General features: G+C 45.3%; 1 protein-coding gene across 1 annotated transcript in view; it reads left to right on the top strand.

Annotated features, from left to right (window-relative positions):
* slr (somatolactin receptor) overlaps nucleotides 1-17481 on the top strand; it is a 67669-nt gene extending 50188 nt beyond the window's left edge. Inside the window, exons 3-10 of the mRNA NM_001141617.1 lie at nucleotides 731-863; nucleotides 1261-1433; nucleotides 2874-3052; nucleotides 3455-3608; nucleotides 4076-4166; nucleotides 4489-4558; nucleotides 15835-16058; nucleotides 16342-17481. Of these exons, the coding sequence (NP_001135089.1) occupies nucleotides 731-863; nucleotides 1261-1433; nucleotides 2874-3052; nucleotides 3455-3608; nucleotides 4076-4166; nucleotides 4489-4558; nucleotides 15835-16058; nucleotides 16342-17188 (1871 nt within the window). The 3' untranslated portion in view covers nucleotides 17189-17481. The remainder of the gene's footprint in view (nucleotides 1-730; nucleotides 864-1260; nucleotides 1434-2873; nucleotides 3053-3454; nucleotides 3609-4075; nucleotides 4167-4488; nucleotides 4559-15834; nucleotides 16059-16341) is intronic.
* The last annotated feature ends 686 nt before the right edge of the window (nucleotides 17482-18167 follow it).

Raw genomic sequence — 18167 nt, 5'->3', positions numbered from 1 at the left:
TGTGGAGGAGGTAGAGGAAGGGAGGATGGGCCGGTGGGGGGGTAGAGGAAGGGAGGATGGGCGGTGGAGGGGGTAGAGGAAGGGAGGATGGGCGGTGGAGGGGGTAGAGGATGGGCGTGTGGGCGTGTGTAGAGGGGGTAGAGGAAGGGAGGATGGCCGGTAGAGGGGGTAGAGGATGGGCCGGTGGGGGTGTGGAGGGGGTAGAGGAAGAGAAGTGGCTGATGAGGGATCGAAGAGAAGCGGCAATGGAAAAACAGAGTAGGAAACTGTATATTTAGGTTACACCCAGGTGCCCTGCTACCAAGATTTGATAACTCAAAATGTCACTGTTTTCTACAGTAGTAATGCTCTGCCTGATTGAAATGCACAGAGCACAGCTAGCAGGGGATTGGAGCGTGTATGTATGAACTGGCATTGATTAACTGTTCTATGTTGTTGGCTCAACCCAGAGGAAAGCACAAACTCAATTACACTCAGTTCCACCCCATATCAAAGTTTTTTTTCCAAGTCCACACCTCAGAGGCCTGCATATTTCTCCTAATGAAAGATTCGATCCACACCACAGATGGAGTCACATACTGTGTCTTGTCTTATGCAGTAGCCCATGTCATTTTGTTAGTTTGCTTCTCTGTGATCATTGAAGTCTCTCTCAGAATTAAAGATTGTGCTGAAATCAAACTGCTGGGCCAATAAAGGTATTTTTTTCAATATAAAAATCTCTCTATCTCAGATCCCTCCGTCCAGGCTCCTCATTTGACTGGGTGTAAGTCCAGGGAACAGGAGACCTTTAGGTGTTGGTGGAGTCCCGGAAGCTTCCAGAATCTCACGGAACCCGGAGCACTGCAAATCCAGTACTGGAAGAAGTGAGCAGAGAGAGAGAGCTGTTTATTATTTAAGTTTTATTCTCTCTTTATCAATGACCTATGCGAACTTGAGAGTAGGGGTGTGCCGATCTCGTTATACTCGTAATCGTATCCGTTTTATTACACTTGATACTCGTAATTGGATTTACTCGTGATCGAAAAACCAGGACGTGTGATTTAAATGCAATTTACTTACTTGGATGTATTTTTTTTCTAATCACGGATAATAATAAATAGTACTTGTGTCATAATCGTATTCTGAAAATTCTCCATATCCGTTTCGATACTCGTTTTGTCCGGGTACTCGGCACACCCCTACTTGAGAGTATACCTGCATATACCTCTAAAATGTATATTTGCATAATAGACCTCTAAAATACCTCTCTCCCTCCCTTAGGAATGACTTGACGAAGGAATGGAAGGAGTGCCCTGACTACTCCTCCTCTGTGAAGAATGAATGTTTCTTTAATAAGAACAACACAGTTATCTGGATCAAATACTGTGTGCGGCTCCACTCTGAAAGCCAGAACAAAACCTACGATACCTTGTGCTTCGAATTGCAGGACATTGGTGAGGGCACAACAGAGACATGCTAATTTGGACTGTTGTAGTTAACAACACTTAGTTGATAGCCCCTAGACACTTCTTTATGCCCAGATGCAGAACTGAGGAATCTGAATGGGCCTGACTGGCTTAGCTACTGGGTGGGATCCTCAATTAAATCCCTGTTCATTTTCTGGAAGCCACTGATGTCTTTTAAAAATCCAGAACTTGACTGTTTGAAATACACAATTGTCATCAAGTCTCTTGACATCATCAGTGGCAGTTGACCTGATTGGTTGAGTGGCCATCCAAACGTATCGTGGGACGAGGGGTTGATTACTGTAATTGGGTTGAAATGAAAACCTGTAAGCACACTGGGTTCCCAGGAGGACCAGGAGCAGTAAGGCCTAGAGGGCCAACACATTATCAGAAATACCAGGACAACAGCATTGTCCTGTTGCATGTTGGCCAATGTCAGACCATGCTCCCACAGTTTTAATATACTGTATCTAATTTGGACCTCTGGATCCCACCTAACAGTGGGAACATGTGTGGAAATGACAAGTATCCATATTAGATGGACACCGTAGGAAAAATAATGAAATATTGTAAAGCAACTTCTCCATCCCGCCCCTCCAAAAGCAGAGAAGGACTATCAGCATGTGAGACTAATGATAGCCGAGGGATGGAGGCCGTTTCTACCAGAAACCCTGTGTTCAGAGGTGAATGGAAAGATGACAGCAGGAATGAACAGACGGAGGGGTGGACAATCCTCAGTCAGAATAGAACTGATGATAATGATTGATCATAGCAGCAGCTGTTGTTATTATTCAGGGAGGTTTCACACCGACTGGACTAGTGGATACAGGTACACTGGCGGGGACATGTTTCAGACATGCTCTTCTAATGTAAGGTGGACAAGAAATCATTTATTTAAAACATTTTTTTTGTTGGACATAAAAGACACCAGGAAAAAAATCACCAGGAAATCAGCTCAAAGTGATGTAGGAAATCTGTTCCCAAGTCTTCCCATAGAGACACATGTGAACGTATCCCAATGTAATCAAGGTTTGAAATGATTATGTTTTGTCAAATACTGTATCTGTTTGGGCTTCTTGCGGTCAATTTGCAGTGTACAAGTTATTTATAATTATGTTCTGGCCCCCTGACCCTCCGCTCAAGAGACAATCTGCCGGCGGCTGAATGTAGTTGGGGACACCTGGTCTATAGACTAGCAGGGGGACGTGAGATTCTGGTCCTGGGAGCCCCAAGGGGTACAGGCTTTGTCCCAGTCCAGCTCGAAAACACATGATTAAACCAATTAAGGTCTATGTTGAAGACAATTCTAAATTGGTTGACTTGTCTCATCAGTGCACAATGCATATGGAGAAGGAAACCACTTTACACCATTGGTCATTTATTGGCCAGTCTTTCATATACTGACCTATGCCCTTTCGTCCCTGCCAGTGCACCCTGACCCGCCAGTGGCTCTGAATTGGACGCTGCTGAACATCAGCCTGTCGGGCCTGAACTATGACATCATGGCGAGCTGGGAACCCCCGCCCTCGGCCGACGTAGCCGTTGGATGGTTGACACTGGTGTATGAAGTCCAGTACAGGAGGAGGAACAGCTCACACTGGAAAGTGGTGAGTCACGGGGGGACACCCTGACGGCACTTCCAGCCTATTACCCAGCTGCCTCTGCAGCTTTGATGGGGCCGTAGCGGAAGCCAGAGCTAGGCCTTCTGGGAAAACAGGGTCGTGATGAGGGGCAGGGGTCAGAGGAGTTAGAGGGCAAGGCCAGGGAAGGTCACTGACAGATCAACCTCTCATAAAGACACAAACAAGTAGAGAGATTCTGTTGTTGACTGCCTCAATCAGCGACAGTACCACATTTGTTTGTGGCACAGAAGTCAGTATATGGAAGCAAATTTACTCTGAGACATAATCACTTTTTATTTAGACATTTCATAGCTTTACATCGTATTCCTCTCTTACAAATGTTTTCCCCATGTCTCCCTCTTCCCTCTTCCCCCATCTCTCTCTCAGTTGGAGCATGAGTTTGGCACCCAGCAGTCTATCTACGGCCTTCAGACAGGAGAGGAGTACGAGGTGCGTGTGCACTGTGCAATGAGGGCCTTCAATAACTTTGGGGAGTTCAGTGATGTCATCTTTGTCCACGTGCCAGAGATTCCCAATGAAGGTGAGAGGTCAGAGTCCGGTTGGGGTCAGGCTGGGTCGGGCAGGGCAGGCTGGGTCGGGCAGGGCAGGTTGGGGTCAGGCAGGGCGTGGTAGAGCGGGGTCTGGGTGGAGTCGGACAGGGTGGCTCATGTGAAGCAGAGGGAAGAGGGGCGGTGTTTACACTATTAAATGTAGTTTTACAGAGACAGTGAACATTAATCAACATTACTGTAAAAGTGCCCATTTTAGCCAGATGGCAAATTTTTCAACTGCCGTCCCTGGGAACAAACATGGCAGCCATCTTGTTCAAGGATAAGATTGTCATTATGCAGTAATACTATGGTTAAATAAGTGTTCTTCATTATAAGATACGTATATGTTGGTGGTGATGATGATAATGATGGTCCGTGATGAAGATGATGGTCCATGATGATGATGATGGCCGTGATGAAGACGATGATTAAGTTGATGATGATGATCCTGTTCTAGAGTCAACGTTCCCTGTGACTCTGGTCCTGATCTTCGGGGCTGTGGGCGTGGCCATTCTCCTCATGCTCATCATCTTCTCTCAGCAGCAGAGGTGAGGACACACACACACAGGCACACACACACACACACACACACACACACACACACACACACACACACACACACACAGGCATGCGCACACACACACACACACACACACACACACACACGGCATGCGCACACACACACACACACACACACACACACACACACACACACACACACACACACACACACACACACACACACACACACACACACACACAGGCATGCACACACACACACACACACACACACACACACACACACACACACACACACACACACACACACGTCATCTTCATCTCATCTCTCCCTCTTACTCTTCCTCTCAGACTGATGGTGATTCTGCTGCCTCCTGTCCCTGCACCCAAAATCAAAGGGATAGATCCAGCACTGCTTAAGGTAAGACGATTAACACTGCGTGCGTGCGTTTGTCTTTTGAGTAGGTGTGATCAAGTATTTAGGATCTAAAAACAAGTGTGAATTGTTATGGCTCAGAGTTCATTACAGATTATTATACTCAACAAAAAATATAAATGCATGCAACAATTTCAAAGATTTTACCAAGTTAGAGTTCATATAAGGAAATCAGCCAATTTAAATAAATTCATTCGGACCTAATCTATGGATTTCAAATGACTGGGAATACAGATATGCATTTGTTGGTCACAGATACCTATAAAAAAAAGGTTGGGGTGTGGATTAGAAAACCAGTCAGTATCTGGTGTGACCACCATTTGCCTCATGCAGCGCGACACATCGCCTTCGCATAGGGTTGATCAGGCTGTTGATTGTGGCCTGTGGAATGTTATCCCACTCCTCTTCAATGGCTGTGTGAAGTTGCTTGATATTGGCGGGAACTGGAACACGCTGTCGTACACGTCAATCCAGAGCATCCCAAACGTTCTCAATGGATGACATGTCTGGTGAGTATGCAGGCCATGGAAGAACTGGGACATTTTCAGCTTCCAAGAATTGTGTTCAGATCCTTGTGACATAGGGCCGTGGCTTCATGCTCATGCTGAAACATGAGATGATGGCGGCGGATGAATGGCACGACAATGGGCCTCAGGATCTTGTCACGGTATCTCTCTGGATTCAAATTGCCATCAATTAAGTGCAATTGTGTTTGTTGTCTGTAGTTTATGCCTGCCCATACCATAACCCCACCACTATCCCGCAGGTTAAAAAGCCGGATGTGGTGGTCCTGGTCTGGCGTGATTACACATGGACTGCGGTTGTAAGGCCAATTGGACGTACTGCAAAAATCTCCATAGACAAACATTGGCAGTAGAATGGCCTTACTGAAGAGCTCAGTGACTTTTAACGTGGCACTTTCATAGGATGCCACCTTTCCAACAAGTCAGTCTGTCAAATTTCTGCCCTGCTAGAGCTGCCGGGTCAACTGTAAGTGCTGTTATTGTGAAGTGGAAACATCTAGGAGCAACGTCTCAGCTGCGAAGTGATAGACCACACAGGCTCACAGAACAGGACCGCCGAGTTCTGAAACGCGTAGCGCGTAAAGATTGTCTGTCTTCGGTTGCAACACTCACTACTGAGTTCCAAACAACCTATGGAAGCTAAGTCAGCACAATAATTGTTTCTTCGGGAGCATCATGAAATGGGTGTCCATGGCCGAGCAGCTGCACACAAGCCTAAGATCACCATGCACAATGCCAAGCGTCGGCTGAAGTGGTGTAAAGCTTGCCGCCATTGGAGGCTGGAACAGTGGAAACGCATTCTCTGGAGTGATGAATCACGCTTCACCATCTGGCAGTCCGACGGACAAATCTTGGTTTGGCGGATGCCGGGAGAATACGACCTGCCTGAATGCATAGTGCCAACTGTGGTGGAGGAGGCTGTTTTTAATGATTCAGGCTAGGTCCTTTAGTTCCAGTGAAGGGAAAAATTTACTCTACAGCATACAATGATATTCTAGACGATTCTGTGCTTCCAACTTTGTGGCAACAGATTGGAGAAGGCCATTTCCTGTTTCAGCATGACAATGCCCCCATGCAAAGCAAGATCCATACAGAAATGGTTTGTCGATCGGTGTGGAAGAACTTGACTGGCTTGCACAGAGCCCTGACCCCAACCCCATCAAAAACCTTTGGAATGAATTGGAATGCCGACTATGAGCCAGGCCTAATTGCCCAACATCAGTGCCCGACCTCACTAATGCTCTTGTGGCTGAAAGCAAGCAAGTCCCCGCAACAATGTTTCAACATTTAGTGGAAAGCCTTCCCAGAAGAGTGGAGGCTATAGCAGCAAAGGGGGGACCAACTCCATATTATTGCCCATGATTTTGGAATGAGATTTTCGAAGAGCAGGTGTCCACATAATTTTGGTCATGTAGTGTATGTAGTGTATCATGTTCAAGTACATATGATGAAAACACATAATCCACATTGACGTTAATTAAAAACATGGTTTGAGTAGGAAGTTGAACAATGACATACTATAAGAGATTACTTGTTGTTTTTTTTATTATTACTTTTATATTAGTTCTCTATTTTCTCTCTCTCTCTCAATTGTTGGGAATTTCACTGTTAGTCTACACCTGTTCTTTACGAAGCATGTGACCAAGAAGATTTGATTTTATATGCTCTAGAGATACTAGCTAAGGGGAGGAGGATGTGTGGTTGTGACCAGGTGTGACCAGGTGTCATTGTGTTGGTGTGCTGTTGAAATGGGATGTGGGCTGCTGTTGACGAGGAACATGTGCTTTTCAAACAACCCCACCACTTGTACAGTAGCTCAAGTAAACCACTCAGTGCCCCTATGAACCCCTACCCCGGTCAACAACTCTGCACCCCCCACAGCAACTTGCCCAAGCCTCCCCCATTTCTCCTTCACCCAGATCCAGATAGCTGATGTTCTGAAAGAGCTTGAAAAACCTGGACCCCTACAAATCAGCTGGACTAGACAATCTGGACCCTCTCTTTCTAAAATTATCTGTCGCAATTGTTGTAACCCCTATTGCTAGCCTGTTCAACCTCTCTTTCGTATCGTCTGAGATCCCTAAAGATTGGAAAGCTGCCGCGGTCATCCCCGTCTTCAAAGGGGGAGACACTCTAGACCCAAGCTGTTATACACCTATATCTATCCTACCCTGCCTTTCTAAAGTCTTTGAAAGTCTAGTTAACAAACAGATCACTGACCATTTCGAATCTCACCGTACCTTCTCCGGTATGCAATCTGGTTTCCGAGCTGGTCACGGGTGCACCTCAGCCACGCTCAAGGTCCTAAACGATATCATAACCGCCATCGATAATAGACAATACTGTGCAGCCGTATTCATTGACCTGGCCAAGGCTTTCGACTCTGTCAATCACCGCATTCTTATCGGCAGACTCAACAGCCTTGGTTTCTGAAATGACTGCCTCGCCTGGTTCACCAACTACTTCTCAGATAGAGTTCAGTGTGTCAAATCGGAGGGCCTGATGTCCAAACCTCTGGCAGTCTCTATGGGAGTGCCACAGGGTTCAATTCTTGGGCCGACTCTTTTCTCTGTGTACATCAATGATGTCGCTCTTGCTGCTGGTGATTCTCTGATTCACCTCCACGCAGATGACACCATTCTGTATTCTTCTGGCCCTTCTTTGGACACTGTGTAAAAAAACATCCAGACGAGCTTCTATGCCATACAACACTCCTTCCATGACCTCCAACTGCTCTTAAATGCAAGTAAAACTAAATGCATACTCTTCAACCATTCGCTGCCCGTACCCTCCCGCCTGTCTAGCATCACTACTCTGGACAGTTCTGACTTAGAATATGTGGACAACTACAAATACCTAGGTGTCTGGTTAGACTGTAAACTCTCCTTCCAGACTCACATTAAGCATCCCCAATCCAAAATTAAATCTAGACTCGGCTTCCTATTTCGCAACAAAGCATCCTTCACTCATGCTGCCAAACATACCCTCGTAAAACTGACTCTCCTACCGATCCTTGACTTCGGCGATGTCATTTACAAAATAGCGTCCAACACTCTACTCAGCAAATTGGATGTAGTTCAACACAGTGCAATCCATTTTATCACCAAAGCCCCGTTTACTACCCACCACTGTGACCTGTATGCTCTCGTTGGCTGGCCCAAAGCTCCTTTGCACCCCAGTATCTCGACTTGCACATCTCACTCCAGTGTTTAATTGTTCAAATGTAATTATTTCGCCACTTTGGCCTATTTATTTCCTTACCTTCTTAATCTTACTAAATTTGCACACACTGTATATACATTTTTCTATTGCGTTATTGACTGTACGTTTGTTTATCCCATGTGTAACTCTGTGTTTGTGTCACGCTGCTTTGCTTTATCTTGGCCAGGTCGCAGTTGTAAATGAGAACTTGTTCTCAACTGGCCTAATTGGTTAAATAAAGGTGAAAAAATAAAAAAATATGAAAATGAAGAGGAAACCGCTGTGTCCCTATGAAGAGGAAACCGCGCAGTGTCCCTATGAAGAGGAAACCGCGCAGTATCCCTATGAAGAGGAAACCGCGCAGTGTCCCTGTGAAGAGGAAACCGCGTAGTGTCCCTATGAAGAGGAAACCGCGCAGTGTCCCTATGAAGAGGAAACCGCGCAGTGTCCCTATGAAGAGGAAACCGCACAGTGTCCCTATGAAGAGGAAACCGCGCAGTGTCCCTATGAACAGGAAATAAAACACAGTAATATGATAGAACTGGAAATTACCAGGGCACGCACATAGAAATAGAATCTAAATTATTGATATTATTATAATAATAGGCTTTGTGGGTACACATGAGGGCTTGGCAATGAAACGCAAAGACCATCAATTTTGTCATTGGAAATGCCTGGAGTTTTTTTTATAGCCAATTTATAAACTCTCTCTGCTCCACTATACTTTTCAGTGGTCAGAGTTCAAGATGCTCTCATACTATTTTAAGGACTGGATCTTAGGACAACAGTATATACGGTACAACATATTGTAGACTTTAAAATTTAGAGACAATTGATAAGATGCAGGGTAGGGTTGCACATTATGGGGAATATTCAGGTGGAAACTTTCCGTGGGAATTAACGGAAATATATGCAAATTAATAGTAATACCATTTAAATGTAGATGGTTTTTGCATTGGATATACACTGCTCAAAAAAATAAAGGGAACACTTAAACAACACAATGTAACTCAAAGTCAATCACACTTCTGTGAAATCAAACTGTACACTTAGGAAGCAACACTGATTGATAATACATTTCACATGCTGTTGTACAAATGGAATAGACAACAGGTGGAAATTATAGGCAATTAGCAAGACACCCCCAATACAGACCACTTCTCAGTTCCTATGCTTCTTGGCTGATGTTTTGGTCACTTTTTGAATGCTGGCGGTGCTTTCACTCTAGTGGTAGCATGAGACGGAGTCTACAACCCACACAAGTGGCTCAGGTAGTGCAGCTCATCCAGGATGGCACATCAATGCGAGCTGTGGCAAGAAGGTTTGCTGTGTCTGTCAGCGTAGTGTCCAGAGCATGGAGGCGCTACCAGGAGACAGGCCAGTACATCAGGAGATGTGGAGGAGGCCGTAGGAGGGCAACAACCCAGCAGCAGGACCGCTACCTCCGCCTTTGTGCAAGGAGGAGCAGGAGAAGCACTGCCAGAGCCCTGCAAAATTACCTCCAGCAGGCCACAAATGTGCATGTGTCTGCTCAAGTGGTCAGAAACAGACTCCATGTGGGTGGTATGAGGGCCTGACGTCCACAGGTGGGGGTTGTGCTTACAGCCCAACACCGTGCAGGACGTTTGGCATTTGCCAGAGAACACCAAGATTGGCAAATTCTCCACTGGCGCCCTGTGCTCTTCACAGATGAAAGCAGGTTCACACTGAGCACGTGACAGACGTGACAGAGTCTGGAGACGCCGTGGAGAACGTTCTGCTGCCTGCAACATCCTCCAGCATGACCGGTTTGGCGGTGGGTCAGTCATGGTGTGGGGTGGCATTTCTTTGGGGGGCCGCAGAGCCCTCCATGTGCTCGCCAGAGGTAGCCTGACTGCCATTAGGTACCGAGATGAGATCCTCAGACCCCTTGTGAGACCATATGCTGGTGCAGTTGGCCCTGGGTTCATCCTAATGCAAGACAATGCTAGACCTCATGTGGCTGGAGTGTGTCAGCAGTTCCTGCAAGAGGAAGGCATTGATGCTATGGACTGGCCCGCCCGTTCCCCAGACCTGAATCCAATTGAGCACATCTGGGACATCAAGTCTCGCTCCATCCACCAACGCCACGTTGCACCACAGACTGTCCAGGAGTTGGCAGATGCTTTAGTCCAGGTCTGGGAGGAGATCCCTCAGGAGACCATCCGCCACCTCATCAGGAGCATGCCCAGGCGTTGTAGGGAGGTCATACAGGCACATGGAGGCCACACACACTACTGAGCTTCATTTTGACTTGTTTTAAGGACATTACATCAAAGTTAGATCAGCCTGTAGTGTGGTTTTCCACTTTAATTTTGAGTGTGACTCCAAATCCAGACCTCCATGGGTTGATAAATTGGATTTCCATTGATTATTTTTGTGTGATTTTGTTGTCAGCACATTCAACTATGTAAAGAAAAAAGTATTTAATAAGATTATTTCTTTCATTCAGATCTAGGATGTGTTGTTTAAGTGTTCCCTTTATTTTTTTGAGCAGTATATTTACCATATCATATGGAGACAGAAACATAAACATTTTACCTTATCATAAGTAGACATAATTGCAAATTATGAAATCCTTCCAATAGAAAAATATATATATTTAGTTACGAATTGAACTTTAATTAAATGAGTTGACTCTTCACATGGGATGATTTCACTGAACAACAAAAGAAAGGGAATATTGAATGATCCCCAATGATCCATCGCATCTCCCAAAAACGTTTTCAACATACATCTTTAAAATGATAGTCTCGGAACAAAAGCTTTGGTTGTCTTCCTCTCAGGCTTCCATGACTTCTCCCTGGACCTCATCAATGTCCACCTCTTGAACGTCAGACTCTGAGGCCTCATCTTCACTGTCACTTTCCAACCTTGTTGAGGATGGCTCGTTGTCAGGCTCAAAAAGCCAAAAATTTGCCCGGATGGCCACCACATTTTCAACCCTTGTATTGGTCAGCCTGTTGCGTGCTTTGGTGTGTGTGTTCCCAAATAAGGACCAGTTGCGCTCTGAGATGGCTGATGTTGGTGGGATTTGGAGGATGATATTGACAACAGGGGAAAGAGCCTGAGATCCACAAACACCCTTCTACCAGGTGGCCGATGAGATATGTTGGCACGACTGCCATATTGCATCTCCATCCCAAAGCCCTTGCTTGGAAGTGTACTTTGCGAGACTGCCAAGAACCTTGCCCTCATCCAGGACAAGGTGGAGAGACACGGTAGTGATGACGCCATAGGCCTTGTGTTGATCTCTGCACCAGACAGGATGCTCTTGCCAGCATACTTGGGGTCCAACATGTACGCTGCGGCGTGTATGGGCTTCAGGCAGAAGTCTTCACGCTTTTTGATGTATTTCAGAACTGCAGTTTCCTCTGCTTGGAGCAACAGTGAAATTGGCAGGGCAGTACATATTTATTCTCTTACATCTGCATGCAGAGTCTGAACATCAGACAGGATGGCATTGTCTCCCTCAATCTGTGCAATGTCTATTGCTATAGGTTTCAGGAGTTTCAGGCTGCTTACCACTCTCTCCCAAAATACACCATCCAGGAGGATCCTCTTGATGGGGCTGTCCATATCGGCAGCCCCATCAAGAGGATCCTCCTGGATGGTGTATTTTGGGAGAGAGTGGTAAGCAGCCTGAAACTCCTGAAACCTATAACCTATTTCTTGGAGAGACTCCTTCCCCACCAACGGGTGTTGCTGGGCAGCTTATATGTGGTGCTCTTATTCTTCTCACTTTGCTTGGTGAGGTAGGTTGCTGCTATAACTTGATGACCCTTCACATACCTAACCATTGCCTTTGTTCAATGGAGAGTGTATCCATTGTTTTCAGTGCCATGATGTCCTTGAGGAGCAGATTCAATGCATGAGCAGCACAGCCAATGGGTGTGATGTGAGGGTAGACCAAGCAGCCTTCATGTTTGCAGCATTGCCTGTCACCAGTGCAAATACCTCCTGTGGTCCAAGGTCATTGATGACTGCCTTCAGCTCATCTGCAATGTAGAGACCGTTGTGTCTGTCTGTGGTCCCTTGTCTGTGCTCTTGTAGAATACTGGTTGAGGGGTGGAGATGATGTAGTTAATTATTCCTTGCCCACGAACATTCGACCACACATCAGAGATGATTGCAATACAGTCTGCTTTCTCTGTGATTTGCTTGACCTTCACTTGAACTCTGTTGAACTCTGCATCCAGCAAATGAGTAGATAAAGCATGCCTGGTTGGAGGGGTGCGTGCTGAGCGAAGAACATTCAAAAATCTCTCCCAATACACATTGACTGTGAGCATCAGAGGTGAACCAGTTGCATACACAGCTCGAGCAATACATTCATCAGCATTTATCTGACTACATTCCTCCAATGAGTCAAAAGAACTATTGATTCCAGGAGGACCATGAGCTGTTGCTATCAATAAGGTGTCTGCTTAATAATTTTTACCTCGAATAGAAGTAGAGGGACTTTTGTCAGAGGTTGCTTGAGGGAACTTTATGCACTTGGCCAGATGATTCTTCACATATGATTTGGCACAGTATTTGCAAATGTACACAGCTTTTCCTTCTACATTTGCTGCAGTTTAATGTCTCCACACATCAGATAGTGCCAGTGGCATTTTCCTATAAAGATTTTAATAAAAAAAAAAAATGTTTTACCCAATACAATTCCATGTACAGATAAATAGTTAAGCAGTTAGATTTAACAACTGCTTTGTAAGATGCGTGTTTTAAAATGAAACATGTATGGAAACAGGAGAATTACACTCCTCGGTTAGCAGGCTCAAGCAAGCTAAAACCCACATGGTAGCAAAAACTAACTAGTAGAAATTGTTAACAACTTTAAACACACTTTGCTGTAGGCTACTATTTACTAGTTAACAAATAATCATGTATGTCATATAAAATATGTTCACCCCACCCAGTATTGTAATCAACACTTACCAGAAAACTTGGCTTGGCTCAGACAGTGTAGCAGTGTGGGCTCAATAGCATCTCATTAGTGTGCAAGATCTTGAGAATCAGCTGTACATGTGATGGAAGAGTGCACTGCACATGTGATGGAAGAGTGCACTGTGCATGCAGAGGGTTGCAATTCCATTGAATTGGGGATAGTTTAACCAAAATATGCCACAAGACCTAAATTTGACTTATGTGTATCCCACTAAAAAAGGTTCACTGTTATAAGCTAACTTTTTTGATGAATTTAAGCAAATTCCCAAAATTCACATGCTTATTTTCCCATGGAAAAGTTCCTGAAATTTTCTGGAAAGTTTCTGACCCTTTGCAACCCTAATGGAGAGTGATAATGACAGCATAGGAGGAAGTTGAATGTTTCCGAGGGGAAAATTGTCTTCAATACACAGTACTACTGTATACAAAATAGAAACGGGTCCTTACACACTCAACATGTTGCACATTATCCCTGTCATACACATTTCACACTTCTCATAGCCACATACATTCACATACGTCATTATGTATTTATTTTACTTGTTTTACCTAGAGCCAGAATTGCAATTGAAGCATTACTTAAAATACGTATTCTCTTCTTCTTTTTTTATACCTGCTTAAAACACAAATATACAGTTGAAGTCGAAGTTTACATACACTTAGGTTAGTCATTAATATTCGTTTTTCAACCACTCCACAAATTTCTTGTTAAGAAACTATAGTTTTGGCAAGTTGGTTAGGACATCTACTTTGTGCATGACACAAGTCATTTTTCCAACAATTGTTTACAGACAGATTATTTCACTTATAATTCACTGTACCACAATTCCAGTGGGTCAGAAGTTCACATACACTAAGTTGACTGTGCCTTTAAACAGCTTGGAAAATTCCAGAAAATGATGTCATGGCTTTAGAAGCTTCTGATAGGCTAATTGACATCATTTGAGTTAATTGGAGGTTTATCTGTGGATGTATTTCAAGGCCTACCTTCAAACTCAGTGCCTCTTTGCTTGACATCATAGGAAAATCAAAAGAAATCAGCCAAGACCTCAGAGAAAAAATGGTACACCTCCACAAGTCTGGTTCATCCTTGGGAGCAATTTCCAAACGCCTGAAGGTACCACGTTCATCTGTACAAACAATAGTACGCAAGTGTAAACACCATGGGACCACGCAGCCGTCATACCGCTCAGGAAGGAGACGCGTTCTGACTCCTAGAGATGAACGTACTTTGGTGCAAAAAGTGAAAATCAATCCCAGAACAACATCAAAGGACCTTTTGAAGATTCTGGAGGAAACAGTCACAAAAGTATCTATATCCACAGTAAAACGAGTCTTATATCGACATAACCTGAAAGGCTGCTCAGCAAGGAAGAAGCCACTGCTCCAAAACCGCCATTAAAAAAAAGCCAGACTACGGTCTGCAACTGCACATGGGGACAAAGATCGTACTTTTTGGAGAAATGTCCTCTGGTCTGATGAAAGAAAAATATAACTGTTTGGCCATAATGACCATTGTTATGTTTGGAGGTTAAAAGGGGGAAGCTTGCAAGCTGAAGAACACCATCCCAACCGTGAAGCACGGGGGTGGCAGCATCATGTTGTGGGGGTGCTTTGCTGCAGGAGGGACTGGTGCACGTCACAAAATAGTTGGCATCAAGAGGAAGGAAAATGATGTGGATATATTGAAGCAACATCTCAAGACATCAGTCAGAATGTTAAAGCTTGGTTGCAAATGGGTTTTCCAAATGGACAACTTCCAAAGTTGTGGCAAAATGGCTTAAGGACAACACAGTCAAGGTATTGGAGTGGCCATCACAAAGCCCTGACCTCAATCCCATAGAAAATTTGTGGGCAGAGCTGAAAAAGTGTGTGCGAGCAAGGAGGCCTACAAACCTGACTCAGTTACACCAGCTCTGTCAGGAGGAATGGGCCAAAATGCACCCAACTTATTGTGGGAAGCTTGTGGAAGGCTACCCGGAACGTTTGACCCAAGTTAAACAATTTGAAGGCAATGCTACCAAATACTAATTGAGTGTATGTAAACTTCTGACCCACTGGGAATGTGATGAAAGAAATAAAAGCTGAAATAATCATTCTCTCTACTATTATTCTGACATTTCACATTCTTCAAATAAAGTGCTGATCCTAACTAACCTAAGACAGGGAATTTTTACTAGGATTAAATGTCAGGAATTGTGAATTGTTTACATGCTCCTTGGCTTTCGTGTATTTAAACTTCCGACTTCATCTTTCTCTCTCTCTTTCTCTCTCTCTTTCTCTCTTTTTTTTCTCTCTCTCTTTTTCTTTCTCTCTCTTCTCTCTCTTCTCTCTCTTTCTTTCTCTCTCTTTCTCTCTCTCTTCTCTCTCTCCCTTTCTTCTGTCTCAAACCCACTCACTCTCTCTCCCCCCCATTCAAGGGCTTTATTGGCATGGGAAACATATGTTAACATTGCCATAGCAAGACAAGTAGATAATAAAAATGTACAGTAAACATTACACTCACAGAAGTTCCAAAAAAATAACGACATTTCAAATGTCATCTCTCTCTCTCTGTCACACCCCATCCAGAAGGGAAAGCTGGACGAGCTGAACTTCATCCTGAGTGGAGCTGGTATGGGGGCTCTCCACTCCTACCCCCCGGACCTGTACCAGGACATGCCCTGGGTGGAGTTCATCGAGCTGGACGCAGACGAGCCTGAGCCTGGGGAGAAGGACAACCAGAGCTCAGACTCACAGAGACTGCTGGGTCACAACAACCACCACACAAACCATGGCTGCTCTCATGGCCTCGGGTATAGGATGGAGCAGGCTTTGTTCAGTGAAACATTTCTGAAATTATACTAAGAAAGTGTCAGTCTACAGGAGCCTCTTTTGGATGCATGAAGCAGCGTTAAAGTAGCTAGCTACGAGATCTAGAATGGTACCTCCAGGTAACTCTCTCTCCCCTTCCACCCCTTCCTCTCTCAATCTTTCCTCCTCTCTCTCTCTTTCCTCCTCCCTCCCTCCCTCTATCTCTCTTTCTCTCTCCCCCTCCCTCTGTCCCCCTCTCTCTTTCTCTCTCCCTCCCTCTCTCAGTATCCCTGATGATGACTCTGGCCGGGCCAGGTCCTATGATCCAGAGCTGCCTGACCAGGAGACCCTGATGTTAATGGCTGCCCTCCTGTCCAGCCAACCCGACAAAGTTGAGCCATGCTTGGGGAACTGGAGCCACTCAAGCACCCCGTCCATAGATGTGCTGGAGGTCCCATGCCCCGGGCTCCAGGCTCCAGGCTTACCTCCAGAGGGAAGGGAGAGGCACCTGGTCCAGACTCAGCTGGGAGGCCCTCAGAGCTGGGTTAACATGGACTTCTATGCACAGGTCAGCGATGTGACGCCCACCGGAGGGGTGGTGCTCTCGCCAGGCCAGCAGGTCAGAGCCCCGGAGAACACTCCAACAACAGAGAAGGATAAGAAGGGAAAAATGGAGGGAGGAGAGGAGGAGAGTGAGGAAGTGGAGGAGAGGAGAATGAACAAGCTGAAGTTTCAGCTGCTGGTGGTTGCTCCTGAGGCAGGGGGCTACACGACAGAGAGCAGTGGCCGGCAGATGAGCACCCCTGACCCCTCCTCACCTGGGGAGGTCTACCACACCTTCCCCTCACCTTCCGCCGAGAGCAAGCCCCACCAGGTCTATCTTCCTCCTACCACCCCCCTAGGGGACTACCAGTCCCCCTACATCCTTACTGACTCCCCCCCTGCTCAGTTCCTCCCCCCTGTTTCGGACTACACTGTGGTTCAGGATGTTGATTTCCAGCACAGCCTTCTCCTCAACCCCCCTTCCCCCCAGAGGTCCCCTACCTGTTCCCCACAACCCCCCTCCAAGCCCCTGCCCGTCATGCCCATAGGGTACCTCACCCCGGACCTGTTGGGCAACCTCTCGCCTTAAGAAAAACTACACCGCCCAGGAGGCCTTGGGGCGTGGAGGTTGGACGCCACTTGTCATGAAGTCAATAATCATCACAGACAGCCTTGTTCTACTTGATCAATGCTGGAAGCCAAATATGTCACAGGACAGACTCGACAACAAGCATGGTCCTTCATTTGAGTGTTTGCTTGAAGGGAAGCTGAGAAAGAGAAATGTTTAGTTGTTGTGTTTGGCTTTTATGAGTGACTGGAACTGGAGGAAAGACCTTCTATAAAATTGGCCTTTCTGGTTTGACAGAGCTTAAAGTAATACGTGAACAAATCTTACTGTGTTCTTTCTGACTGAGACTAAGACACCGAAAAACCCTCAGTCTGAAACCTTGAAATGCACGGTTCTCTAATATACACACAGATACACTTATGCACCATACATACGCACAGACAAGCTCAGACATGGTTCTAGTTCTATGTTACCTGATACTTCAATCTATCTGTTTGACTGATGAGGTGCAATGTAAACATTTGCCTTGCAGACACACCTAGTCCCACCTTAATGTATATATATGTACGTTTAACATATACATATTTAATACTCTAGCTTGTTGGTTTAAGTCTTAATTTTACTGTAGATTGATCCAATAACAAAATGTCTGGGAGAATAACAAGCACATCTACTTGCCATTTATACAAACACACCACCTTTAACATCATAGTTATAGCCTCATTAATTGACAGAACACTTGAGTGTGCTGTTTGTCAAACGTAGTGCTACAACGAGCAGTGACTATTAGTAACTACGGTCGTTCATTTCGCGCTCTCATTATTTAGCTTAATGGCATATTTTCATGCTTATATTTCTCTTTCATCCTTTTTGCGGCAGAGTCGTCTAATTATTACCAGACTGAGGTCAGTTTTTAACACGGCCATTAGACGACCTGTCTGCACTCACTGTGACAGCTCAGACACCGGTCACTATAATAAACAGAGAACAAGAAAACCCG

This window comes from Salmo salar, chromosome 20 (assembly GCF_965601325.2).
Source record: "Salmo salar chromosome 20, fSalSal1, whole genome shotgun sequence".
NCBI classification, from domain to species: domain Eukaryota; kingdom Metazoa; phylum Chordata; class Actinopteri; order Salmoniformes; family Salmonidae; genus Salmo; species Salmo salar.
The sequence above is the reverse complement of the archived record's forward strand: the minus strand, read 5'-3'. Positions and strand labels throughout refer to the sequence as shown.